The following is a 27,349-nucleotide window of genomic DNA, read 5'->3' on the forward strand; positions in this document are numbered from 1 at the left end:
CGATGGTTGCAGCGGCGGTTAGGTGATCGATGTGGTGGCTATGGTGGTGGTGGTTATTAGGTGGTGTTGTAAAGTAGGGTAACAGAGAAATGGAATAATGGAATGAAAAAAAAAAGAAAAAAGAAAAATGTGAGCATAAATGGTTTTGATAAAATAAGATTTCGTATATAATGAACGATTTTAGAGTAACCAAACACCATTTTTTTCATTCTCGTGCCATGAAAGATTCCATTCCACATGTAATTAACGCATACCAAATGAAATTAACGCATACCAAACTATACCCAACAGTTCAATTCATGAAATCACCGATAATAAAAAGAGCTACCTGGCTTACATATAAGGAAGCTGTAAACGGTGTGTAGCTTATGATATAAGTTGGACAGGGCCGTCTTTGAGGCATGACAGGGTAGTCGACGGCCACAGGCCCGACACCCTGCTAGGCTCGAAATATTTTTTTTTCAAAAAAAATTATATGCGTTTTTATCATAAACATGTGTAGAATCAATGTTTTAACACAATTACATAACCACTAGTTTGATTTAATGGTAAAAGGGTGACATCTAACCAAAAGGTTGTGTCTAGTTTTATTTGACACAAAAAAATTTTCGACTTTTCGGAGCCGTTCGACTTTTCGGAGCCGGCCCTGAAGCTGGATTATATATAATTCAAACACACAACAGATTCATTCCACTAGGAATATTTATATAATCATTCCTAACAAAATCAGAAATGATACATGCTCATAGATACATGAAAGAAAAGAAACTGAGATATATATATATATATATTAAGATTTCATACACAAACCAAGCACCTAAATTAGTACAAATTAACTACTTAGACGTAAAGTCGAACAAAAGCGACATATTTCAACCTTTTAAGTTAAAAAAAACATACAAAATAAAAAGTTTTGAACTACACAAACGGAGTGGCAAGACATCCTCCTACCTCGTCTTCATGAGTTAGCACTCGTCTGGTGTCGTGCCTTTTCCTTCTCTTTCACCTCGCTTCCTTGCGACTTGTGTTATTCTTCAAAACCAACACACAATATCAACTCCATTACACAAACAAATAAATCTATATAAATAAATAATCCAAAATTGTATTATACAAATGTACCAGGAGAGTTGCCATGAACTATCTTATCTTCATCTTCATGAGAAAGCGACTGGTTGCCTCCGTATATTCCTCCAAAACCTTCCTCATCTGATCTCGTTGCGTACCCTTCACCAAACGAATGTGACATCACATCCCTAATTCCGACATAAAAACACACGGATTAACATTCACTTTCAACATTTTATGTAAAAAGTCACATTTTAGAGGGGTGAACTTTTTTCTAATTTACGATTCAAACGATTACTATAAAATGACAGGTAAAAGAGCCACAAGTTGCGGCTCTACCCCTTAAAATAATTTAAGCTTAAAACGATTACTATAAATTAGTAACATGTATAAATTAAAGGTAAAAAGGACACAAGTTGCGGCTCGACCCCTTTAAATGGCAAAGGGGATCCTGTTCAAAACGTAGTCGTACCCCTTTTTTTCAACTTCCTTAGCTTCTTCTTTCTTCTCCATGTTATCAGGCTCTTCGTTTCCCGCGGATGCCTGCTGGAACCTTACAGTTCGGGTGATCGGATACGCTTTTCCAGCAAAGTTGTTTGAGCTAGCGAAGAGAGTTGAAACGGCTGATTTGGTTTGAGTCGGAAGTGATTTGATGGCGCTGAACATATCTGTGTTGCTTTGGTTTTTAAACTGGACACGGTGAGTATAGGATTTATGATAATGGCAATGGAGATACGTGTGTGAAGATATTTACACGTGTCTTCCGTATTTTGACGCGTGTGATGTGTTGGATATGGTGGGTAAATGGAAGTCTGACATGTGTCTTGATAATTGCTGACGTGGATTCTAACATCAAATATGCTTGCCAACCTCCTCAATGAGTTATCACTTGTCGCTCAAATATAACATGATACATCATTGTAACGTACTACATTTTAATTTAATTAGTTTCTATAAAGATATACACAAAAGGCATAAAAAACAAAATAAAATATTTATAGAATATATAACAAAATTTAGTCATAGTCTTGCAAGAAAATCCAAAATTGATTAAAACCCAAGTATTATCTTTTTCTAACCATACAAATGATAAAAGATATGATGGTGTATGTTGCTTTGTTTTTTAGTTTTTACATGTAAATCATCTCATTAGTGTCTAATTAACACTTCATTCCTCATTGTCACGGGGAGTCCTCTTTTAAGCGGGTTTTTGTCGTTTTATGAATTCATCAAGGGAGTGATCAAATGTGCAAGCAATTCTCAAGTACAAATGTTCCATTTGTTGGTATAATCCTAACAGTTGAGAGAGTAGCGAATGAACCCAAATGATTCAGCATAGCCAAGTAGATTCAATCCGTCACACAATGCTCTATTTGATGGTAGAATAAACATTTATACATTTATTATCAACTTACATGATATTGTATTAACTTTAAATATCATTATTTTTTATAGATAAATCCGTATAACACGTTTAAAGTTTGTAGTTAAAGACTTAAGGTATCATTTTAACGAACTTTATCTTGATATTTTTGTAAGTGAGACATTAGAAGCAGAAAACCCACCAAAATATATCCATATATTGTAGGTGTCAGTCACTAGTCAGTAGTCACTATAAAGTTCGCCAATTCGTATAAATATTTTAGAAACAAACTAAGTTTTATAAATTATGACTATTTAGTTGTAACAAATAACAAGGAAAATTCTAAATGAGCATGTGAGTGTATAGGATGACTACAGATCGATAATGAGATACTCGTGAAATTTTGAAAGAATTTTATGTCGCATGTATTTAACTTGTATTTCTCAGTGTTTTTATTAAAAATCACACTACTATACATCTTTAAGATTTACATGAGAAGATGGTGTTGTTATATCGTATATTCGAAATACTCTTTATTAAGTGATCGGCTAATGGAGAACTCCTCAAAGTGCAAATAATATCGGTATCCAAATTTATTTTAAAGCGACGATATGAAACTAATTATATCAACTATTTTTAGGGGAAAAAACTAGCGAAGAATAACTTTTCTGAGTATAAAGACCACCATAAAATAGATTGTTTTAACTTTTGATCCACAAATGGATTGTCTACCTTTTGAGTGGATCAGGAAAACCGTCTAGGGCTGTTTGTGGGTGAAAATATCTACCATGTTGTAATGTTTTTGTTCATGTCTTTTTATGTTTCATTACTTCAACAAACGAAAAAAAAAAGCATAACTTGAACATACTCCAATTATTAATTCCATTAAAAAGTTATTGGCTATTGAATCTAGTCCATATTAACCACCAATTTGAGATGTTAATCATGGTTCCCTTACAACACTAAACACTTTCTTTTGTATAATTAACACTTTTCTTTTCCATAAAATATTTGTTTTTCCCAATAATCCCTTTCCTTATTATACCTTATAATTTAGCATCAGTTTATATAAAACTAAACAACGTAATACTCATACTCGAGAGAACAACTCCTTATGATACATGTTGAGTTCAACTTATTAATAACATGTACTCCATCTTCAAACTTATCAAGATACATCAATACTTGAGATCAAACTTTAACTCAAACTCTTTTCCTATCAACACAGACGAACCCGAAATCTCAGCCATACCAAACCGTCCACCACCACCACCACCACCAACTTTCACTCCACCACGTACTTTCGTCCACACAGTAGCTAACTCATAACCAGTTACCCTCGAACCATTTTTCAACCCATAAACGTCACCTTTTCGATTACCCACTTTTGACTCAATGCAAATCCACCATTCTCGACCACCGATCTCAACACCGCTCTTTTCCCCACAGCTTGGCTAGAAAACTTAACCAAACTCCACTTCCCACTTACTCCACCAAACCCCATCTCCTCACCATCATCCAAAAACACCTCACCCGTGCTATTCTCACCGCTACTAACCACCACCAGTATGTGAAATGGGGTCAACCTAGCGGCTTTCGTAGTCATGGCTTCCTTTTGTAAAACCAATACATTCCCTTCACGAATATGAACATTTATATGGTCAGCAGGTGCACTGAGCCTAACATGAGCCCCTGAACTGACACTAACCGAACGAGAATAGTTAAACAGATCAAACCAGTTTCCAGATGGGAAGTATGCATCAACCGAAACTGCTCCCAGCTTTAAGACAGGGGACACTAGTACGGCTTTTCCTAGGAGAAACTGGGTGCTGATGTCGTAAGTGTTGGTGTCTTGAGGGAATGTGAAGAATAATGGTCGTGCAATTGGAGTCCCCTTCAAATGTGCATTGTACATTAACGTGTACAAGTAGGGAAGCATTTGGTAACGCAACCCGAGCACCTTCCGAGATGTAGCGGCTACTGAATCCCAAAGGTAAAGTTCTTGATGCGTCGATGATTTATCGGAATGGTCCCGCGAGAAAGGATAGAAAGCCCCTAGCTGAGATTAGAACAAGTTTGTTAGATCAACGATACTTTCCAACTTTTGACATTATAAAGAACTGAATCATCCTACATATGAAATGGGCAAATGGATGGGTTGGTAAGAGTCAAAACAAGTAATTTCTAGCACATGTCAAGGTGATTGGACCAATTTAGGGGTGTGCAAAGTTTCAAACTCAAACCAAATCTAAAACAGAAAACTGATCAGGTTTTGAGTTTTGGAAAATCGTTCATTTTCGGTTGTGGTTATTACAAATGGGTTAGATTCGGTGTGGGTGTCTTCGTTTTATGATTTGGCTTAAACTTTTGCGTCAAACAATATTGGTCCAAAGTAATGATAATTGATTATTACACGTTAGGGCGTAAAATTTTGGTCCGTACCAATATTAATTTCTTGTAAGTTACTCAAAAGTAAAAAATTAAAATTACGACCCATAAATTCAGTAAGAAAAGTTGAGTCCGGTACAATTATAAAGTTGGTTAGGTTTTCACAATCTGGTTCAGTTTTTCTAGTTTTCGTTACATGCAAAACCGAATCGGATATTCAGTTTTTTTTTAATTAACATAAAGCAAACCGTCAATTTTTGTTTTGGTTATTTCGGTTAAATTATATATATTGGTCGATTCGGTTAACTTATGGATTGGTTATTTTGATTACATGCACAACCCATGCCAGCCAACCTGGAAACACACATTTAGTCATTTTCTTAGTTTATAAATAATATGTGTTAAATATGATTATAAACCTATTGTCACTGTTCACAATTTTAGAGATTTTATACCTGGATCCAACGTTGGCAAAGTTCTTCATTAGTATTTCCACTAAAACCACAAATATCAGCACCGACCATTGGAATCCCAAATAACCCAAAATTCAAGATACTCGGGATAGAATACGCCAAGTCATCCCATGTGGCAGCATTATCCCCAGTCCAATGTGCCGTATATCGCCCTGACCCAACAAAAGTCGATCTAGAAAGTATGAACGGTCGCTTAACCATTATATTATGCAACACTTCATTTGTAGCCTTAGCCTCCAAAAACCCATACAAATTGTGTGCATCATAAGCTGTCACGTTACCAAAATGCATAGCACTTGCAGGCACGGTTCTATCATTAATAGACTTTTGATCTCCAACATTGTTAATATTGTAAGGAGGGTTGTCAAGTGTAGATGATGACAATGGAGGCGATGATATGAAATTTGATTGTTCATTCATATCAAGCCAAATGCCGTCAAATGGTAGACGATCATGAAACCGTTTGATCTCATTGCCCCAAAAGACCACTCCTTTTGGATTTAAAAAGTCCGGATAGTTAATAATGCCTGGCCAGACCTGTCCTATGTATGGTTTACCGTCACGCTTTATGTAAATATCCGCTTGTAATCCTCTTATATAAGTTTCATATGTTTTGTTCACACTAATACCTATTCATAGAAGATGAATATGAGTATTTAAAAAGAACCGCTTTTTGAAAAGAAAAAATATATCATGGTTTTGTATGTGAAAATAATAAGTTAAGAATGGTAATTACCAGGATCTAATATGAGCACATATTTCTGACCGTTTTGGTGAAGATTATGAACAAATGCTGACATGTTTGTCAATGGGAAGTTGATGGGATCTAATGTGAAATCTTTGAAAGCATCCATATAATCTATATCTGTCCACATAACCTCTAATGGGATCTTGGCTTTTGCATAGCCAGCAACAACATCTTCAAGATCATGAACATCTTTATAACCCCATCTACATTGATGAAACCCTATATATATACATAAGAAAATAAATATCAACAAGATCATGTCCATTTAATTGAAAACGAATAAAACAAAATTTTACTAATGATGAACTCACCTAAGGACCAATAAGGCATGGAAGCCGGTCTGCCGATGAGTTGAGTGTACTGATCCATGACTAATTCGGGTGACGGTCCAGCAAAGAAATAGAAATCTAGCACACCTCCGATAACCTTATACCTAATACGGTCACCACTATACACAACATCCATTCCATTGCTATTAAGTAGCAATACACCATGAGCGGTACCCGCCAACACTTTTCCATTAGAATCCGACGATCTAACATCCATATAAAATGGATGCGATCCATATAGATTGAGATCAGGATTCGCACTTGCGATATCAGCATTCCAAAGGGTGAGGGTTTGATTTTGTTTTAGTTTAAACGAACGCTTGGTGTGTTCTCCAAGGCCGTAAATGGATGAGCGGTGAGCAGGGAGTGTAGATGTTAGTTCAAGATACTGATCCTTGAACACGAGAATAGTGTTGGAGGTGTCGAATAGTATATCGCCAGTGGAGCGACGGATGGCTGTGAATCCGAACTGAGTGGTTGTTTTGGTGGTGGTGTTGTGGAGGGTTAGGATGAGATCGGAGTTTGTATCGGAGAGAAAGAGTTTGGGTTGAATATTTGCATGGGATTTTGATGGTAAATATTGGGTTGTGACTGACGTGGAAGAATGTGGTTTGGGATTTCCCATCTCTGGTGTTTAGCATCAGTGATTCGAACCCTCAATCGATAAGGTGTTTCGAAGCTTTACAAGAAGCACACATCAATTAGTTATTACATTAATCATCTAAAAAGCTATATTAAACAAAAGGCAACAAATTGTTCTAAAGATTGATGAAAGAATCTAACCCTCCTAATTTGTTATTATTATAAATATTGTATGTTTTCCTCTATTTGGTTTCATTTAACCTGTGATTTGTACATAGTTCTATAGGTATATGAAGTGAATGATCATGAATATACTAACTTCTTTCGTTTGGTTAACTTTAACTGAACAATAAAACGCTTGGGTTCTTTGATTAATCAATCATTCTTATGAGATGAACATTAAGATAGTTTGCATACTTTTATCTTATAATTATAACTTGTTATCGTACTTGACCTTTCAACAGTCATGATTCATTAGGAAGGAGGACCGGCCGGTTGGACCAAGAATTTGGCATGTCGGTACTTTATTTAGGGTCAGGCTAAACGTACCTTTTTTCTTGCTAACTATGCACCCTCTCCCTGAACTTTCATTTTCCCTTAACATTTATAATTGATATTTTACTTCCTCTTATTATATTTTATACTTATCTCAAAATATCAGATAAAAAACCATTACGTTTTTTTTTTCTTTTACAGTCTTTTTTTATATTTTTATTATTGATTTATTATTTTATTTCTTTAAGATCTTATTAAAAATTTGTTTATTTTTTTAACATGTATTAAAAAGTTTTGTATACTTTCTCTAGCTAGTTTTTTTTTAATTTTTTTTTTCTAAAATGTATTCAAAACAACTTGATTTTTTTTGTTAGGTTTGGATACATGAATTAATACTACCTGAAAAAATAGCCAAATTTGTTTATCAAATTGTATGTTATTTCACCCTTTTATTTAAAAAAATAATATGACTGCTTATAAAAGAATGTAAACAATCTCTTAGTTTTTTTTTATAAAAAAAAGCTCTCCAAAATTATTAAAACAAGTATAGAAAAAAAAACATTTTTTTAAAAACAAGAAAAAAACGTTTTTTAATATGAAAATAAAAAAACGTTTTTCTAAGTAAAAAGAAAAATGTTGTTTTTTAAATGCTTTTAAATATACATAAAAAATAAATAAAAATAATTATTAAATAAAAATAAAAAAAATGTTTTATACAACTTGTAATGATAATAAAGGATAACAAAATGACAAAAAGAAACAACAAAAATGTTTTAATCGTATTAATGTAAAATTTGAGGGATGAAGGTATGTTTAATAAAAATGGATGAGAGATGGGTACGTTTACCAACACCATTTATTTACCTTTTGTAATTTTGTTTATGTGATTATATATTTATATTTGTTTTAATCTTTTTCCTAGCTTAAATGAGAGAAGATTAAACGGAATTATAATTATTAGTTTATTATTTTAGTTTGCTTTTCATAATTTTTAGAAAAGTTATACTTAAAAAAATAGATTAATTTTTTTTTATTATCAAGGTTTTAAGATTATAACTAGATCGGTCCAACTAGGTCGACTGTATTAATTAGTCCCATATTTATAAAAGATTGCTCCTAATTGTTGTGTAGTCCAAATAATATTTATTTTTAACATTACTAAAATTCATATAAATTCTTAATATATATTTAATTAATGATAAAGTTATACATGAATATTTTAGTAGTAATAAGTTCAAAATTTGTTGGTACATCAGTACCTTATAAAAATAAGTGAATAATTGTAGTATAATAAAAGTTATGTTCGATTTAAAAAAAAGAAAAAAAATCTGTTGAATAACACTTGCATGCGTTTTGGAAATCTATGTTCATGGGTCTTTTTAAGATAAAACATAAATTCTAAAAAACATATATATCACCTAAATTAAAAATTTCATATGCGGTGAACGTATTAATAATTCAAATCTCGTTAGGATTTTGGAATATTTAAAAACGTGAAAAACATTTGCTTTCTATCTTTTATAGTTTTATTCAATTATTGCCAAGAAAAGGACATCCATATAGAAGTAAACAAGAGAAAATACTTTTTGCATCTTATCTCATCTCATCTCATCTCATCAAGGATAACGTACCTGTCTTGATTTGATCTGTTGATGTACACTTTTATGTACATAATTATTGTTTAGAGACTTCAATATTTGAGGACTTTAATTTTATACTTATAGTTTGATTATATAATGTTATAATTTCTTATAGTTTGATCACTTGATGCAAACAAGCAAGAGGCTATCAATCGGGAAAAAGTTAGAACAAATTAAAGAGAAACTCTTTATTAATTACAATTTTCTGATTTATCAATGTTTGCATATTTTGATAAATTTTGTATATGAAAATATCCGATTTTAAGTCAACATTATGATAATCGGACAAACATATATGCATAGCCTATAATTTGCCAACAATGGTAGGTTAGCATCTTGAAGAGTCGCTCCATGGGGCACGAAGCAGAGCAAAATAAAGTCTTCAACAATGCTGAAGGACAATCTCATTCCCAATCCAAACCCAAACCCACCTACACTAAAAGGTTCGTTCACCTTTTCCCATGAAATTCAATTTCTTTTTTTTCCTCCTATTCTCCTAAAAAAAATACCCTCTGCATTCTTTCTAAACTATCAATAACCAACACCAGACCTCGATGATATAAGAAGTAGTACGTAGGTAATAAGTTCATGACCAATTTTATTAAGGTAACCGACCCCCCTAGAAATAGATTATTCCATTCCCGTATGGAAACCGACTTATAATAAACGTCTCTAAAACCAGATTTATATCGGCTTAAAATGTTTAAAACCACTATTACAAATGATCAATACTTAAGGGATCGTTTCTGTAATTTCCCCACACACGTACACACCCGAATGCATTCAGTTCGTTATTACTCGCATAGTTTCGCGGGAAGAAAGTAACGGCCAGAGACAGAAATGGGATCTCGAGAGGACGGCGATCTCCAGCGTTTGATACCTCTACAAGGGTTACGTATACCGGAAACTAATGGCGACTCCAGATCGTCATCTCCCGCGGACTCTCCTTCAGGAGCTCCCTCATCCGCAAGACAGTCCGGAAAAGAGGTTCTCCGATTGATTTCAATCATTTATTAATTCTTTACATCATTATGTGGTAGTACTGTCAAATGGGTACCTGTTTAAGACACGATAATACCTGTTATTAAAAAAAGTGCGGTATGTGATTTTGTTAATTTTCTTAAATAAATGAAATTGGTAGGAGACTCCCTAACAAAACTTAAAACTGTCATAATAATGATATATAAAGTAGTTAAACGGGTCGTATTCATGTTTAATACTTGTGTTAAGCGCGTCGTTTGTCACCTGTTAAAACATGAACTCCTAGTTATTTATGCCACACTGTAATTGTATATATGCAAAACAATTAGGTGTACGTTTTAATCCATGATCTGATGCATGGATGTTAGGTTTGTGTTATCTAGTGCATGTCTTTGTGCTGTTATATAAATCATATTCTGAGTTAAGACGTATATGATTGATAGCATATATACCAGTTAATCGATCCTAAATTTGAAGTTAGGATTGCAATTTTGTTGAACTTTGGATGTATCTCTAACTTTCATTTGGAAGAGTAACAAATGTTAATCGTGCAAAATAAAAACACTAGTGATCATGGGAACTGCATGCTAAGTCACACTTGAAATGAAATTAATTATCATCAAAACCAACCAGGGATAACTTATATGTTGCTTTGGAACTTTTGAGTAAATATATAATCTTCTCAGAAATCAGTCGATCGGTGGATCTTAATGTTAGCTGATTAAGGTTTCACAAGGCACAAAGGTTAAGAGATTTGTTCTTCTTGCTTGCTTGTGCAGGCATTAGTCAAAGTTCTTCACAGCTGGGCATCAAAAAAGTTCATGAGTGGATGGTTAGTTATCATCTCACAAAATCTTCTCATATTCTGATGTGAATTACATTCAAAGATTGTTAAAACAGTTGAAATATATGGTTAAATTATAGTCTTTTCTCACCCTTTGCAAGTAAACATGTATTTATGTATGTATATGTCAAAAGCATTAGATTGTGTTGTACAACCTTTGACAAAAATAATAACATCTAGCTTGTTGGTTTAGTACAAATGGTTTAACACGTTGATTCTTTCACAGTATGATCTTATTTCCCATAGCCATCACATTTTATGTAACTTGGTGGTTCATTCATTTTGTGGATGGATTCTTCTCCCCATTCTATGCTCTTTTGGGAATTGATATTTTTGGTCAGTTCATTCATTCATATATGGATTCATTTTTAGTAATTAACAAGAAACATGTTCATTGTAAGAATTGTTTCTTCGCAGGTCTGGGATTCGTGACGTCCATTACCTTCATATTTTTGGTTGGTGTCTTCATGTCTTCATGGTTGGGAACCAATCTTCTCAGTTTAGGAGAGCTTATAATACAAAAAATGCCTTTCATGAGTTATATCTACGCGGCTTCTAAACAAATCAGTGTGGCTATATCTCCAGGTTAGTCCCTAGAACAAAAGTTCAAAGGTTTATTTGTTAGTCTTATTCCTAGAGTTATAAAGAGAACAATGAAGTCCATAATAGAATAACTATATAATAAGTTTTTTTTTTAAGATAATATTATCACCGTAGTAATTATTTTGGTTTCGTAATCATAATTAACCCAAACAGATTACTTAGGTTGAAAAAGGTTTACAAAAAAGTGTATGTGGGTCAACCCAAACCATCTTAGACCCATACCAAACATGTTATAACCCTACCATTTATATAAGGTTGCATTTTAAATGACTTATTTCCTTATTTTAGGGTGAAATAAGGTGTTTAACCAAGCAGTTTGGGACAGATTATTCACTAACTTTAAAACAATTTCTAAGACATTTAATATAGCTAAAATCCTAACTTCATTAGGTCAAGGTTCAAATGCCTTTAAGGAAGTTGCCATCATTAAGCATCCCAGTGTTGGAGAATACGCATTCGGATTCATAACATCAACTCTTGTCCTTCGGAAGAATTTGGGCGGTGAGGAACTTTGTTGTGTGTATGTGTCAACCAACCACCTTTATATGGGTGATATAGTTCTTGTCAATTCCAAAGATATAATGAGGCCTAATATCTCTGTCCGGGAAGGTATAGGTAAGAGATTTGATATGCTTAGCTTAAAATACATTGTTTACATTTGAGGGACAGTTTGAATGCATTTAGTCCTTGTGTGTATTTTATGGGTCAAATAAAAAAATTAGTTAAAAGAAGAAGGCATGCACAACAAACACTACAATCTTGATATCACTAATGTGTCATACGGATAGTATGACAAGAAAAATGACCATATGGCTCATATGACTAGGAAAAATGTCATATGATTCGTAAGAGTGGCATATCATACAATTCCTTTAATGTTTTTGGCTATCAAAGAAATGATTCAAATGAATGATGTAGCACTAAAGTCATACAACCTGTATGACCATTTTTGCCCCATCATACGGCTTGTCTGTGACAGGCTTCGCGTACTCAAGTTGATTTGATATCATACGGTCCGTATGATGTGACATTTAAGCCGATGCGCCCTTTTGAGCATGGTGTATGATCAATGGCATAATCCAAAGAAGAGATGATCAAATGGGCGTATCAGTCAAGTCTATTTTTAATTCATTCAACCAATTAAAGTACTGAAAATGACGTGTTTTGAACCATTTCCACAATAATGTTTTGATTCACCGCCTAACTCCCATGATATATCCACATCTAGTTGAAGCAATGATGATGAAAAAGATACTGACTTGATAGTGATGTCATTTTTACAGAGATTGTTATCTCGGGAGGCATGTCGATACCTAAGATACTAACAACGACCAACTCACAAAACAATCTTTCATCAAGATCTGGGAAGTATGTTATTCCACAAGTATGATGTCAATGAAAGCTCTTAGGGACATGACCAACAGAATATACCATGAAGTTGACAAGTTTTGATACTTCAAACTATTGCTTTCTTTTAAACACTAGATTCTTAGGGATCCTTTTATTAGGATGACTTGTGTGTTAGTTTGGTTCTTAACTTTTGGTATTGTTTTAGATTAAACAAATTGACCATGTATTATTTTGTGACGCTATCTTCATTTTGTTTAATAATATTTTTCTTATATAGTTATTAAGTTGTATTGTAAATCAGTGAATATATTAGGAGTTACTTTTTACTGTTTTAATTTAACAAAACATTTTTTAAATTAAAATATGACACACATATATATATATATATATATATATATGGTGCAGTTACTGTACGCTAATACTTAACGTACGGTAGGTACGCGAGACGCTCAAAGGCAAAAAACAAAGGCAAAAACCTAAAACGCTCAGAAAACGCTCACAAAACCTTTAACGCTCAAAAACCGTCTTTGTGAAAATAAGTGAAAAATTGATCGATAAACCATCCAAAACTGTTTTTTTCGGTGAAACAATGATTGATTGGATATGTATTGACGATTCCGAGATGTTTGGATGTGATTTCATGGATCGATTCAAGAAAAACAAAATTCGCGTACGTATTTGTACGATAAGCATTAGTGTATTGGATCTTTTCAATATATATATATGTATATATATATATATAGAGAGAGAGAGAGAAATGTTTAAATAAGAATAAGAAGTTTCCTAGAAATGGTAAGAACCAACAAATTTTTGACACTTGGCATTACAAATGATGGTGAAAGAATTCGCTAAAAATAAGTAGTTTCCTAGGAAGACTAAGAATAAATCATAACCATTGGATCATGTTAATCAATGGTGAGATTTAAAATTACCAACAACCGACATAGTTTCCTAGAGTTACTTTTTCATCATTATAACCGACATAGTTTTCTAGAATTATTCTTTCACTATCATTTGTAATGCCAAATGTCAAAATTTTGTTGGTTCTTACCATTCCTAGGAAATTACTTATTCTTATTTGAACTCTTTTCTTTGATTGTGTAAATGTTTAGAGAAAAATAGTTCAATATTCATTTTTTGAGGTACACTTATGATCTTTCATATATAAATGAACCAAAAGAAAAAACCTTTAAATTCATGAATCAAATATAACTATATTCGTAACAGGAAATAAATGGACTAATATGATAATTGTTTGTAGTAGAAAGGCTAACATGAATTTAAAGTGTAACTACAATAATTAATTAAACCAGTTAGTTTGATGTCATCGGGGCGTCATTCAAGGCTTCGTATGGCACCCTTGTTTACCGAGGTCTAGCCATTCATTGGTGCTTATGTTAAAGATCTTTGGTTTTACTCTATCATGGACTTATTAGGAGAGCGACCATTAACTCTCAGCCATTGGTGCGTCAGATGTGCAAGCACATCGGCCATTTTACACTTTACAAATCATTGACGCTGTTTCTGATGAGAACCGAGACTAGCCACTAAATCCAAACGCTCAAGCACAAATCAATCATATATGAGCATCAAACATTTGGTACGTCACATGTATATAGCTTGTACCTAAAATTGACAATCAACATATAAGGTCATGTATTGGTAACCAAATTCTTAATTCAATTCAGTTCATCTTCTTCGTTTTTTCTTATCACATACTTAACACTAGCATCATAGCCCTTGCTTCTCATTAATGGGCACTTGATCACACATCCAAGACACTTAATGTGTCAACTCGAAATCAATAGACATTGAGAAAACGTTGGGAAAGTTAAAGAAATCACTATTTAGGTTCGAAGCGACATCAACATATGTTGCAATTGAAAACACGGTTTATTTAAGCGATATGAGCATATGTTGCAGCTAAAATCACAATCTATGTAAAACGGAGTGGCCATTGGGGTTGTGGTCCGATGGTAGAGACAAAGCTTCTAATATACTAAGGTTTGGGGAGGTTGTGGGTTCAAAACCCATAGATACAAACTCAAATTCACACAAATTAATCATGCAATTAGATAACCTGTTGGAGAGAGAGAGACGGCGACGGATCCGTTTTGGAGAGAGAGAGAGAGGCAGCGGATCTTTGGAGAGAGAGAGAGAAAGGCGGACTGCGACGGATCTTTGGAGATAGCTGGCGGCGGTGAAGGAGGAAGGCCTCCGGCGGCGGCGAGGGTGGAGTCAGCTAGGGTTGGGGTGGAGAAGGAGGAGGGTGGAGGTCTGCTAATGTTGTTGATAATGAAAATACAAAGAAGAGGAGAAGAGGTGAGAAGTGACAGGGGCAACACTTCTAGGAGAAAGGACGCGCAGACGTTTTTAAATGAAATGTCTTCTAAAAAACAAACACGCTGCAGAGCCCTACGTCTACGCGTGGTCTGCGCGGCGCAGACAAAAGAAGTGGAGAAGTGCTTTTATTGAAAAACAAACACCACATAAGAAATTCACCTTTCAAAAAAAAAATGTAAAACGGAGTGAAAAGCTTCACATGATTGATCCATAACATATTAAAATCCATGACAAACATACTTACTTTGTAATAGGAGCACATAACTTAAAGTTTACATACTTATAGTTCTTGTTGAGGTGCATTATAAGAGAAATAAAAAATTTTGTAAACCGAATAAAGATAAAACCGTCCCACTTGATATGAAAAAGTTGTTGTCCTCGGTTTGATGGTGAAAATTTGGTGGGTTGTTGTACTAAAATGCAAGCATAAAGAACAATGATAATGAAAATTCACGAGTATTCGTTCTACAATTTATTTAGCTTCTCGATGATACGTCAAGTATTGTAGATAGTTTTTTTTATTTATATTCTTTTATTTTTTGAGTCATTAATATACTCTTGGTTTGAAAAGTAAAAGAATATATATAAATATTTAGGATCAATTGGTACCATCAAAACGAACATGGAGAAAAAAAAATATTAAGAGCATCCACGATAAGAAGCTAAAAAAAATGTATAATCAAATGTCACATTATAAAAACATTTAAAACCCATCATCTTAAAAACATCCTAACACTAAAAATGACTTGTACCAGAGCGGATCTACAGTAGTAATAGGTGGTTCCGGGGAACCACCCGAGTTTTGAAATAATAGTGCATGTATATATAGAAAATATTAAAGCAGTCACCTTATAAATTAGGAAGGAACCACTCAATTTATATTTCAAGCGTTAGTCTAGCCGGTAAATTGGTGGTTTTGAAACCTGGAGGTCACAGGTTCAATTCCTGTTTCCAGCTTAATTGTTTGGACATTTTTTTACTAACTTAACCTTAAAATAATTAGGGTTTTATAATAAATATACAAAGACACCACAAAACACACTGATACAATAGCGTCCATCCAGCCGTTCTCCGTCCCCTGACCCTCTTCAAATCTACCAGTCGTTCTCCGACCATCGCGGCACCGCTGCCGCTTTTTCGGCCGACCAGTACACTCATCATGCATTCTACTCTTCCTCGAAGCTCGATTGCTCGAATCCTCCCACTTTTAAGGTAAGTTTATTCTTGACTTCTTGTTAATTGTTCTTGATAGTTAACTACTTAATTGTTAATTTATTTGTTAAATTTAGTTTTAGTTTGTTAGATTGTTGGTTTTTGTAGCATCACGTAAATTTCGGGCAAAAAATGTCAAGTTTCCAAAGTCAAGGGACCAATTCTGCCAATTTCCAAACTCCAGGGACTAAAATGTAAATTCTGTTTTCTGAACCCATCGTGCTACGCGACAGGGTCAAGAAAGACACCCATCGCGTACCACGATGGGGTGTCTGACACACCGTGACACGTGTGCCACGTGGCTCACGGTGGCAGCGTCTGCTGCCACGTGTCACCACGTGTTGACAAGTGTGGCGGCGCCTGCCAACACGTGGCAGGCCTACCCCGTGACTCGACAACCCTATATCGCGGTACGCGATGGGGGAGTCAGGGAGCCCATCGCGTACCGCGATGGGATCCAATTTGGGCTATAAATAGGGCAGCCACGAGCTCAGCCCTCTCACACCTCAATTTCACACTTACTCTCTCTTTCTAGTTTTCTCTCACTACCTCGTAAAGCGTGCCAACGCTCTGTCTCGATAAACGTGCCCCGAGCCTCGTTTTTCCGTGCCCGTTATCTCGATATACGTGCCACTCCCCGACATCCCGAACAAGAAGGAAGTACTGCCCAACGACCCGGTGATTTTCTCGAAATACGTGCCAAAGGTGTTGACATCTCGAAAGGCGTGCCAAGTATAAGAAGGTGTTGATCAAGTAGAAGTTGATAAGCAAGCGGCGTCGAAGTACTGCCCAAGTGTCTAGGGTGTTGCCAAGCCAAGCAAGGTAGGCATAATGCCCGACCAAAATAATAATAAAATATTGAAAGGGCTTAATACCCTAAGTCAATATTATTCTCGATAAACGAAAGAAATATATAACAAAGAAAAGAAAGATAAAATATATATATATATGAATATATATAAAGATAAGATTATTCTTTGCTATAGAAATATATTATTTAAGTATTATGAATATACTTAAATAATAAAAGAAATACGTTTCTTAAATAAGAAGAAACGTCGGGTTTTCAATATAAACTAAAGGTTTATAAATTACTATTAAAACTAAAGGTTTTAAAGTAAATAAAAGAATGAACTAAAGGTTCATCGAGATGATAAGACTAAAGGTCTTAAGCCGGATCGTGTATCCGACTAATGAATGTTATACTCGTACTATAGGTTCGAGATAGCAAAGGAAGAACTAACGGACGGTGTTGGAAGCCGATCCCATTGAAAGGTGAATACGCCCACTTTTACAAACTTGATTTCAAACAAACAAACGTGTTATGTGTAAAACTTTACATGAGGCTACGTGTCTCTAAAAACATTGTAAATAAGAGTATAAGCCAGCCCTCAGGCTATGGTATACGTTTGTCTGGATCCTTACATATGTGGAACGCGGTGGGCACATCGCACCACGCTTGGTCACGACCTCCGGCCACGATGGGCCGGACCTAAGTTACGTCCGAGAGGGGAATGACCATGTGTATATTTATGGTACCTAAGTTATGTCATAAACGTTGCGGTGTTTCACTGAGGTGACCTAGTGCAGAGACTCGAGTTTATAATGATTGTTGTTTTAACTTGATTATTCCTAAGCCAAGATGGGCCGAGGCTTACGTGGTCTCGAGGGGTAATTAAGTAAAGAAAATATTTTTGCGTCAGCATATTCACCAGCATGCGTTGCTGACGTATTTTATTTAACATTGTGCAGGTAATCAAGATTAAAGCTTGAGAGAACGAAGAAGCTCAAGTATCCGATGGCTCGGATAGTTTTATGTAAATATTAAAACTTGGTGGTTTTGTAAAACATATAAACAAGTAAAACCAAATGAGACTTTTGTCTCGTCTTTTATATCGTAAATATTTATAATATCGATCCTTATATTTTAAAGTCTTCCGCTAATAACCATAACTCTGATTTATTTACAAATATGGTACCAACTATGGTTCATACTCCTAGGCCTAGATTGGGGGTGTGACAGGTTGGTATCAGAGCCATCGATCTTAGCGAATTGGGTATCATAAAACAATACCCAAGCTTCGATTCAAGCATAGGAAATATTTATTTGTTTATTTGAATAGGGATAAGATTGGTTGGTAACCCTTTCTTTCCCTCTCTACATTCTAAACCACCCAAAAAGATGTCGTATGAAGAATTAATGAAGTATTATGATAATGAAGCAAGAAGAACAAGGAAGTATTATAAATTCCCCAAGGACATCATGAGCAAGGATTACTTTGAGTCATTTTCAACTCCAACGAAGGACCTAGCCAACATCCTAACATGGAACCAAGTCCTATCTATCATTTGGATAATACACCACATGAAGTGTACCAACCGCCGAGACACTCGAGTTATCATTCCACAAGTCTACCTATGTATCAACCATCGGAGGTACCGACATATTATCCTTCCAAAATACTGACTTATCAACCCATGAAGACTCCACCCCATTACTCAGATCCAATATATGTGCCACCAAATCTGCACCCGTCATATTATTTTCTCGCAAACTTACCAATCAAGGAGGAACCCAAATCTCCATATTCCGAATAGATGAAATGTCACTCTGACCAAAGGAGGTGGCATACCTGCACTTCAACCATGGATACTGCCAATTCTCAAGGGCAATCCCACAAGCCCAAGATGAGGGTGATTATGCCATACGAAAAATTCACATGCCGGCAATGACGGAAGAAGAACTGGAGGAAGAACCAGAAGAGGAAACTGACCCAGAAATGACCGAAGAAGAACCTATGGAGGAAACCGACCCCGAGGAAGAGTACCCGGACAACCTGAATGAAATAAACACACCGGAGGAAGAACAAACACCAAGTTATGGGTCTGTGGATCCGTACGTGAAATTTCTTCAAGAACTTAAGAGTAAGGCATCATCAAGTATCCCACCTTATCAAGGCGAGATTCCATCCATTGAAGAACAGGCCAATGAAATCCGTGAACAGAATGAAGCAGCTAATGCATTCTTCAATTATCCTTCCGACGAGACTGCATCACTATACCCAGATCCCAAGAACCACTACGACATTGTGACGATGGGTTACCGTGACCCACCACCAAGATATGAGTATCCTACTGACATACCGCAGTCCCAGGAGGAGCATTTGGATCGAGCCCTACAAGAGACTGATGAGTTGAGGAAGAAGATTGATGTTGATGGAAAGAAGAAATAGAAAATGGGAGACAAACTTCTTCGCAAATGCAACAAGCTCACTAAAGTTGTGAAGAAGTTTATAAAAGATTGAGAAGAGGATGACATGAGAAGAAAAAGTTTATGTGCATAAAATAGTTTGTATTATATGTGTATAATATGTACCATATGTAATAAGGATAGGATCTTATATATTGTTTTAACAATATATAAAGTATGTTGTAAAATAATATACATGTCATTTATGATATGTATATGGATGTGAAATAAATAAAACTTGTATAATAAGAAAAGAAATGTGTTAAATTTCAGATCAAGGAAAATAAAAGATAAAAAGATTTAAAAGGAAATGTCTAGACAAAGTGATAATCGTGAGGTTTCCCGAAAGGGAGCCGAGAAACGAGAAGCGAAAGGGAAAGATCCCGAGAAAGCACAAGAGGATCCGATTCCCGAAAAATACATAAATCGAATACAACAAATGATTGATAAGGCTATTAGAGAAGCATCTGAAAATAGATCCCAAACGAAACATTCTCATTCTGAAAATCCTTCTTGAAAGTCTGTTTCCAAACCCCGATCTAGACCCTCTCGCATGGACAAAAGCATGCACGAATCAAATGCTGATGGAGGCATAAGACAAGAATTTAAGAAACTGAAAATCGGTGGATGCTCGTTCAAAGACTTTAAATATTACACAAAAGAATTTTATGGCGACAAAGGAGCCATCAATACCGTACGGTGGCTCGAAGAAATGGAGACAATAGTGATCATGAGCAAGTGTACGGAGGAGGAAAAGATCCAATACTCCGCCTTGATGTTTAAAGGCGAAGCACACGAATGGTGGAACGCGTTACCCCTAAATAGGGGAAGAGAAGTAATGTATAGTTTGACCTGGAATGAATTCAAGGAGTTGATGATGTCAAAATTCTATCCGATGCAAGAGACAGACCAGATCCAAACCAAGTTCTTAGCTCACAAGGTTGTCGGAACAAACCTTCGTGAGTATAACACAAAATTCCACGAGTATTGCCGTTTAGTGCCCCAGCTAGTCACGCCCGAGTCTAGCAAAGTTACACGTTACGTATGGGGACTACCTCGCGAAATTCGTGATATGGTAAGATCGCACTTGCCACAAACTGCTGATTCCGCGATGGAGTTAGCAGGATACTTGATGGGTGGAATGATCCGCAATAAGGAGGAAGATAGGAAGGTTGTACCAGCACATGACTCGAGAAAAGGTGGAGATACCCGCTTCAAGGGTAAAGGGGTTGACCAACGAAGGTCTAACTCCAATTTCGGCGTCCCTCAATGCAAAATTTGCAAGAAGCATCATCGAGGTAGATGCAACTTCGCTACCCAAGTCTGTGAATCGTGTAATAGACCCGGCCATGCCACGGCCGATTGCTGGAAAAAGAAGATGACCTGCTATAACTGCAAAGAGATGGGACATCTTAGCTTCGAATGCCCTAAAAATAAACCCGCGACTGGTGGTGCGGGTAGTAGCGGTCAAAAGAATGAGCCCAAGAAGGGCAATGAGAGAGTTTTTGTCCTTGACACAAAGAAAGCGGTTGACATGCCGTAAACTATAACCGGTACGTTTCTTGTTAACAACGCCTATGCAAGAGTCTTTTTTGATTCATGAGCCAATTTAAGTTTTATAGATTATAAATTTTGTAGTCTATTAAATGAACCTTTAATCAAACTTAATAAAACTCTAAGCGTCGAAACCGCTAATGGCAACATTGGTAAAATCTCCGAAACTTTAGAAAACGGAAAAATCTTGTTAGCCGGTTATGTTTTGCCTATTCAATTGTTACCCATGACTCTTGCTGGTTTTGATATTGTATTGGATATGGATTGGTTATCCAACAACCATGCACGTATCCTTTGCAATAACAAGACTGTTGAACTCCAAGCTCCTGATAAACGTACTATACGAATTGAAGGGGACAAGGACGCTGGCTAAGTTAGCCTAATCTCCATGATAAAGGCTAACAAATGTTTAAATCAAGGATGCTTAGCATTCATGGCCAATGTCACCGAGGAATCAAAACCCAAGGAACTTAAAGATGTTCCCGTTGTTTCCAAATATGCCGATGTCTTTCCCGACGAACTCCCCGGCATTCCAACTGATCGTGAAGTAGAATTTAGAATTGATCTTATTCCTGGAACTGCTCCGATCGCTAAATCACCATATCACCTCGCGCCAACCGAGATGAAGGAACTGAGGAAACAACTCGACGAGCTCCTCGAGAAAGGATTTATACGACCAAGTTCATCACCGTAGGGAGCGCCGATACTATTCGTAAAGAAGAAAGATGGATCCATGCGGATGTGCATTGATTACCGAGCTCTTAATAAGTTACCATCAAAAATCGTTATCCACTTCCGCGTATCGATGACTTGTTCGATCAGCTTCAAGGTGCTAGTTATTTTTCCAAGATTGATCTTCGTTCCGGCTATCACCAACTCAAGGTTCAAACTGAAGACATTCCTAAAACCGCCTTCCGAACGAGGTATGGCCATTATGAGTTCACCGTTATGCCATTTGGACTTACTAATGCGCCAGCCGCATTTATGGATATGATGAACCGTATTTGCAAGCCTTACTTAGATAAATTTGTTATCGTGTTCATCGACGACATACGTATTTACTCTAAATCTAAGGATGATCACGAGAATCACCTTCGAACCTTACTTGAAATCCTTAGAACCGAGAAGTTGTACGCCAAGTTCTCGAAATGCGAGTTTTGGTTACACGAAGTGCAATTTCTTGGTCACATAATAAACGTTAACGGAATTCAAGTAGATCCCGCTAAAATTGAAGCTATCTCAAAGTGGGAAGTTCCAAAGTCGCCAACCGAGATCCGAAGTTTCTTGGGATTGGCCGGCTACTATCGGAGGTTCATTGAGAACTTTTCTCGAATCGCTACTCCCCTAACTTCTTTGACTCGTAAAAACATTAAATATGAATGGGGAACAAAGAAACAAGAGGCGTTCGATATACTAAAACAAAAGCTTACCCAAGCTCCTATATTGGCCTTGCCAGAAGGTATTGAAGACTTCGTAGTCTTTTCGATGCGTCACATTCCGGTTTGGGATGTGTGTTGATGCAACGCAAGAAAGTTATATCTTACGCCTCTCGACAACTTAAGGTGCACGAAAAGAATTACACAACTCATGATCTAGAGTTAGGCGCCATAATCTTTGCACTTAAGATATGGAGGCACTATCTCCATGGAGTAAGATTTGTTGTGTACACTGATCACAAAAGTTTAAAACACATATTCGATCAAAAAGAGCTAAATATGCGCCAACGACGCTGGATGGAAACTATAAACGACTATGACTACGAAATTGTCTATCACGAAGGTAAGGCCAACGTCGTGGCCGACGCCTTAAGTCGTAAAGAGCACGAAAAGCCAAAAACAGTCCGAGCGTTAAGGCTAGAACTTCAAATCGATCTTATTGACCAAGTCAAATCCGCGCAAACTCAAGCGATTAACGAAAACCAAATCTCCGACGAAAAACGAAACGGCACCATTGACTCACTAGTCAAGGGTGATGATGGTATCCTAAGACTTGATAATAGAATTTGGGTACCAATCGTTGGAGGATTGCGCGAAAAGATCTTAAACGAAGCCCATAAGTCCAAGTATATGATGCATCCCGGAAGTGACAAAATGTACAAAAATCTTAAAGCAAATTATTGGTGGAACGGAATGAAGAAGGATGTCGCTTCGTATGTAGCAAAATGTCTTACTTGTTTGAAAGTCAAGGCCGAACACCAAAGGCCTTCGGGATTGCTTCAACAACCCGAACTTCCCGTGTGGAAATGGGAGTTAATAACCATGGACTTCATAACCAAACTCCCAAAGACGACTCGACAACACAATGCTATATGGGTGATTGTGGACCGTTTAACTAAGTCCGCACATTTTATACCTATTAACGAGTCGTATTCAATGGATAGATTAGCACGTCTCTATGTAAACAACATCGTTGTGTTGCATGGATTACCGCTGTCTATAATCTCCGATCGAGACAGTCGTTTTACGTCTCACTTTTGGAAAAGCTTCCAACAAGCTCTCGGCACAAAGTTAAACCTTAGCACCGCCTATCATCCACAAACTGATGGGCAAAGCGAAAGAACAATCCAAACATTGGAATATATGCTCCGTGCATGTGTGATATACTTAGGAGGAAGTTGGGATGACCATCTACCTCTAATGGAATTTTCATATAACAATAGTTATCACACGAGCATTCAAACCGCACCGTTCGAGGCGTTATATGGTCGAAAATGTAGAACGCCCGTGTGCTGGTCTGAAACCGGAGATAATCAATTATCTGGACCTGAGATAGTCCAAGAAACTACCGACAAGGTTCTTCAAATTCGTGGACGACTTAAGACGGCACGTGATCGCCAAAAGAGTTACGCCAATGTCCGTCGTAAGTCGTTAGAGTTTAATGTCAGTGAAAAAGTCCTTTTAAAAGTCTCGCCATGAAAAGGCGTAGTCCGATTCGGCAAGAAAGGCAAACTAAGTCCTCGATTCGTTGGACCCTTCGAGATACTCGAACGAATTGGTACTGTCGCACACCGTTTGCGACTACCCGAGGAAATGCAAGGAATACACGATGTATTTCATGTTTCGAATCTAAGAAAGTGTCTAGCCGATGAATCTCTTTCAATGCCCCTAAAAGATGTAGAAATCAATGAAAATTTAAAATTCATAGAACGTCCCACCCAAATCGAAGATTCGAAAACTAAGAAACTTAAAAGACGAACCTTGAAGATCGTGAAAGTGAGATGGGATTCCCGAAGAGGACCCGAGAATACGTGGGAACTCGAGTCCGAAATGAGAAGGAAATATCTCCACTTATTCTCGTAAGCAATCTCGAGGACGAGATTTATTTCAAGGTGGGGAGGATGTAACATCACGTAAATTTCGGGCCAAAAATGTTAAGTTTCCAAAGTCAAGGGACCAATTCTGCCAATTTCCAAACTCCAGGGACTAAAATGTAAATTCTGTTTTCTGAACCCATCACGCTACGCGACAGGGTCAAGAAAGACACCCATCGCGTACCGCGATGGGGTGTCTGACACACCGTGACACGTGTGCCACGTGGCTCACGGTGGCAGCGTCTGCTGCCACGTGTCACCACATGTTGACACGTGTGGCGGCGCCTGCCACGTGTCAACACGTGGCAGGCCTACCCCGTGACTCGACAACCCTATATCGCGGTACGCGATGGGGGAGTCAGGGATCTCATCGTGTACCGCGATGGTATCCAATTTGGGCTATAAATAGGGCAGCCACGAGCTCAGCCCTCTCACGCCTCAATTTCACACTTACTCTCCCTAGTTTTCTCTCACTACCTCGTAAAGCGTGCCAACACTCCGTCTCGATAAACGTGCCCGAGCCTCATTTTTCCGTGCCCGTTATCTCGATATACGTGTCACTCCCCGACATCCCGAACAAGAATGAAGTACTGCCCGACGACCCGGTGATTTTCTCGAAATACGTGCCAAAGGTGTTGACATCTCGAAAGGTGTGCCAAGTGTAAGAAGGTGTTGATCAAGTAGAAGTTGATATGCAAGCGGCGTCGAAGTACTGCCCAAGTGTCTAGGGTGTTGCCAAGCCAAGCAAGGTAGGCATGATGCCCGACCAAAATAATAATAAAATATTGAAAGGGCTTAATACCCTAAGTCAATATTATTCTCGATAAACGAAAGAAATATATAACGAAGAAAAGAAAGATAAAATATATATATATATATATATATATGAATATATATAAAGATAAGATTATTCTTTGCTATAGAAATATATTATTTAAGTATTATGAATATACTTAAATAATAAAAGAAATACGTTTCTTAAATAAGAAGAAACGTCGGGTTTTCAATATAAACTAAAGGTTTATAAATTACTATTAAAACTAAAGGTTTTAAAGTAAATAAAAGAATGAACTAAAGGTTCATCGAGATGATAAGACTAAAGGTCTTAAGCCGGATCGTGTATCCGACTAATAAATGTTATACTCGTACTATAGGTTCGAGATAGCAAAGGAAGAACTAACGGACGGTGTTGGAAGCCGATCCCATTGAAAGGTGAATACGCCCACTTTTACAAACTTGATTTCAAACAAACAAACGTGTTATGTGTAAAACTTTACATGAGGCTACGTGTCTCTAAAAACATTGTAAATAAGAGTATAAGCCAGCCCTCAGGCTATGGTATACGTTTGTCTGGATCCTTACATATGTGGAACGCGGTGGGCACATCGCACCACGCTTGGTCACGACCTCCGGCCACGATGGGCCGGACCTAAGTTACGTCCGAGAGGGGAATGGCCATGTGTATATTTATGGTACCTAAGTTATGTCATAAACGTTGCGGTGTTTCACTGAGGTGACCTAGTGCAGAGACTCGAGTTTATAATGATTGTTGTTTTAACTTGATTATTCCTAAGTGATGTGCGAAAATATATATATAAATATAAAACACAAATCACAACTAAGCTTTAATAACCAAACAATCTATCCTAGTTCACACAAACGGCAAGTGTACCGGTCGCGTATAGCACAGATGAGGAAAGTCCGGATATCGAACTCGAAGACACGTGAAAACGTTTATAATTACTAAACTCTGACTAAGACTCACCAAAATAATATTTAAATGATTTTTAATATTTAGAATTAATTAAACTACTTAACTTAATTAAATGAAAACTTTTAACAAAACTTTGAAAACTTTGGTTTAAATTCAATATATAAAAACGTCTACCTAGGAATGAATCATGTTGATAAAAATAACAAGACAATGGATTGAAAATATTCACGACACCGGTTATAAAAGATGACACAACTAAAACTTGTTTAAGAAAGTCAAACTACCTCTCAGTCTCTCTAACAAACTCTAACTTATTTTAATTGATTTTAAATAATAAACCGGAAAAACAATTATTAACGTGTTCAAATGACGACTCACCTCTCGGTCTCATCGACACACTATCCTAATGGAAACGAATACTACGCAACCAAGGATAGAGGAACAATTTAACTTAACCCAAACTAAACCAACTAATTGCACATAAACACTCAAACTTGACAAGACAAAAACCCGCTCTCGCGCGGTCTTAATTCTAACAAGTAAAAGCAATGAGACAATATTACTTCTTATCACCTCTCGGTCTCAAAGAAGGTGTATTTTAACTGATTTTAGATGATTTATATTACCCACTTATCCCTACGGTTGTACACCTCGCAAATAAATCCGAAACACCAAGTTAAGAGTCTAACAAGCATTCAATTAATCAAAACCAATTCAATTAACTAATGCATAAACAAACTTCATCACCTACAAGAAAACAATCATCTTTGTAATATCAAGCATAAACAAACCATAAAACTTAATAATTAAACTAAAAAGTAATTAAAACATGATAAAAATGATACGGAAAGTAAGTGTGTTTCACTACACATCAAACATCCCCACACTTAAACCTTTTTCGTCCCTGAAAAATTCTAATGCAGTTGGATCAGAATCGGAAAATCAAAGTTAAACCAAACATATAGGTTATATTTTAAAGCTCAGAAAAGCGCAAAAACCGTGATCATCGATATTGTTGTCCACCTAAACCCATGCCTTAATCTTTACCGGGACAAATAAGATCCGACAATAATATTACTTAGTGGTTTACACAATTAAGACC

At 36.4% G+C, this 27,349-nt stretch overlaps 2 protein-coding genes and 1 pseudogene across 3 annotated transcripts; 1 reads left to right on the forward strand and 2 right to left on the reverse strand.

Moving 5' to 3' along the window:
- Positions 1–891: 891 nt before the first annotated feature.
- Positions 892–1,755, reverse strand: LOC143606009 (uncharacterized). Its single transcript, XM_077081925.1, has 3 exons — positions 1,541–1,755; positions 1,123–1,256; positions 892–1,032 (listed from the first exon to the last, which is right to left on the reverse strand). Exons 1-3 carry the CDS (start codon positions 1,732–1,734, stop codon positions 1,028–1,030), a joined length of 333 nt encoding a protein of 110 aa, XP_076938040.1. The 5' UTR covers positions 1,735–1,755; the 3' UTR covers positions 892–1,027.
- A 1,854-nt stretch (positions 1,756–3,609) lies between these two features.
- LOC143606007 (alpha-glucosidase-like) lies at positions 3,610–7,419 on the reverse strand (annotated as a pseudogene). Its single transcript, XR_013148658.1, has 5 exons — positions 7,406–7,419; positions 6,352–7,048; positions 6,029–6,259; positions 5,275–5,921; positions 3,610–4,490 (listed from the first exon to the last, which is right to left on the reverse strand). The product of XR_013148658.1 is annotated as an alpha-glucosidase-like (transcript).
- Positions 7,420–9,863: 2,444 nt separating this feature from the next.
- On the forward strand, positions 9,864–13,039 carry LOC143606008 (protein LIKE COV 3-like). The gene is made up of 6 exons (XM_077081924.1): positions 9,864–10,073; positions 10,847–10,899; positions 11,138–11,247; positions 11,329–11,496; positions 11,905–12,129; positions 12,798–13,039. Exons 1-6 carry the CDS (start codon positions 9,927–9,929, stop codon positions 12,902–12,904), a joined length of 810 nt encoding a protein of 269 aa, XP_076938039.1. The 5' UTR covers positions 9,864–9,926; the 3' UTR covers positions 12,905–13,039.
- The last annotated feature ends 14,310 nt before the right edge of the window (positions 13,040–27,349 follow it).

The sequence above is a fragment of the Bidens hawaiensis genome, unplaced genomic scaffold (genome assembly GCF_021521415.1).
Source record: "Bidens hawaiensis isolate Kalapana, Puna unplaced genomic scaffold, B.hawaiensis_p1.1 tig00072487_1, whole genome shotgun sequence".
NCBI lineage: Eukaryota > Viridiplantae > Streptophyta > Magnoliopsida > Asterales > Asteraceae > Bidens > Bidens hawaiensis.

Excerpts from the sequence above, each read along its gene's own strand:
- LOC143606009 (XM_077081925.1), bottom strand. The coding sequence starts at position 1,734 with ATGTTCAGCGCCATCAAATCACTTCCGACTCAAACCAAATCAGCCGTT. Across the intron at positions 1,257-1,540 it reads AAGGAAGTTGAAAAAAAGGG|GGATGTGATGTCACATTCGT; the intron begins GTACGACTACGT and ends TGTCGGAATTAG.
- LOC143606008 (XM_077081924.1), top strand. The coding sequence starts at position 9,927 with ATGGGATCTCGAGAGGACGGCGATCTCCAGCGTTTGATACCTCTACAA. Across the intron at positions 10,900-11,137 it reads AAAAAGTTCATGAGTGGATG|TATGATCTTATTTCCCATAG; the intron begins GTTAGTTATCAT and ends ATTCTTTCACAG. Across the intron at positions 12,130-12,797 it reads CTCTGTCCGGGAAGGTATAG|AGATTGTTATCTCGGGAGGC; the intron begins GTAAGAGATTTG and ends TCATTTTTACAG.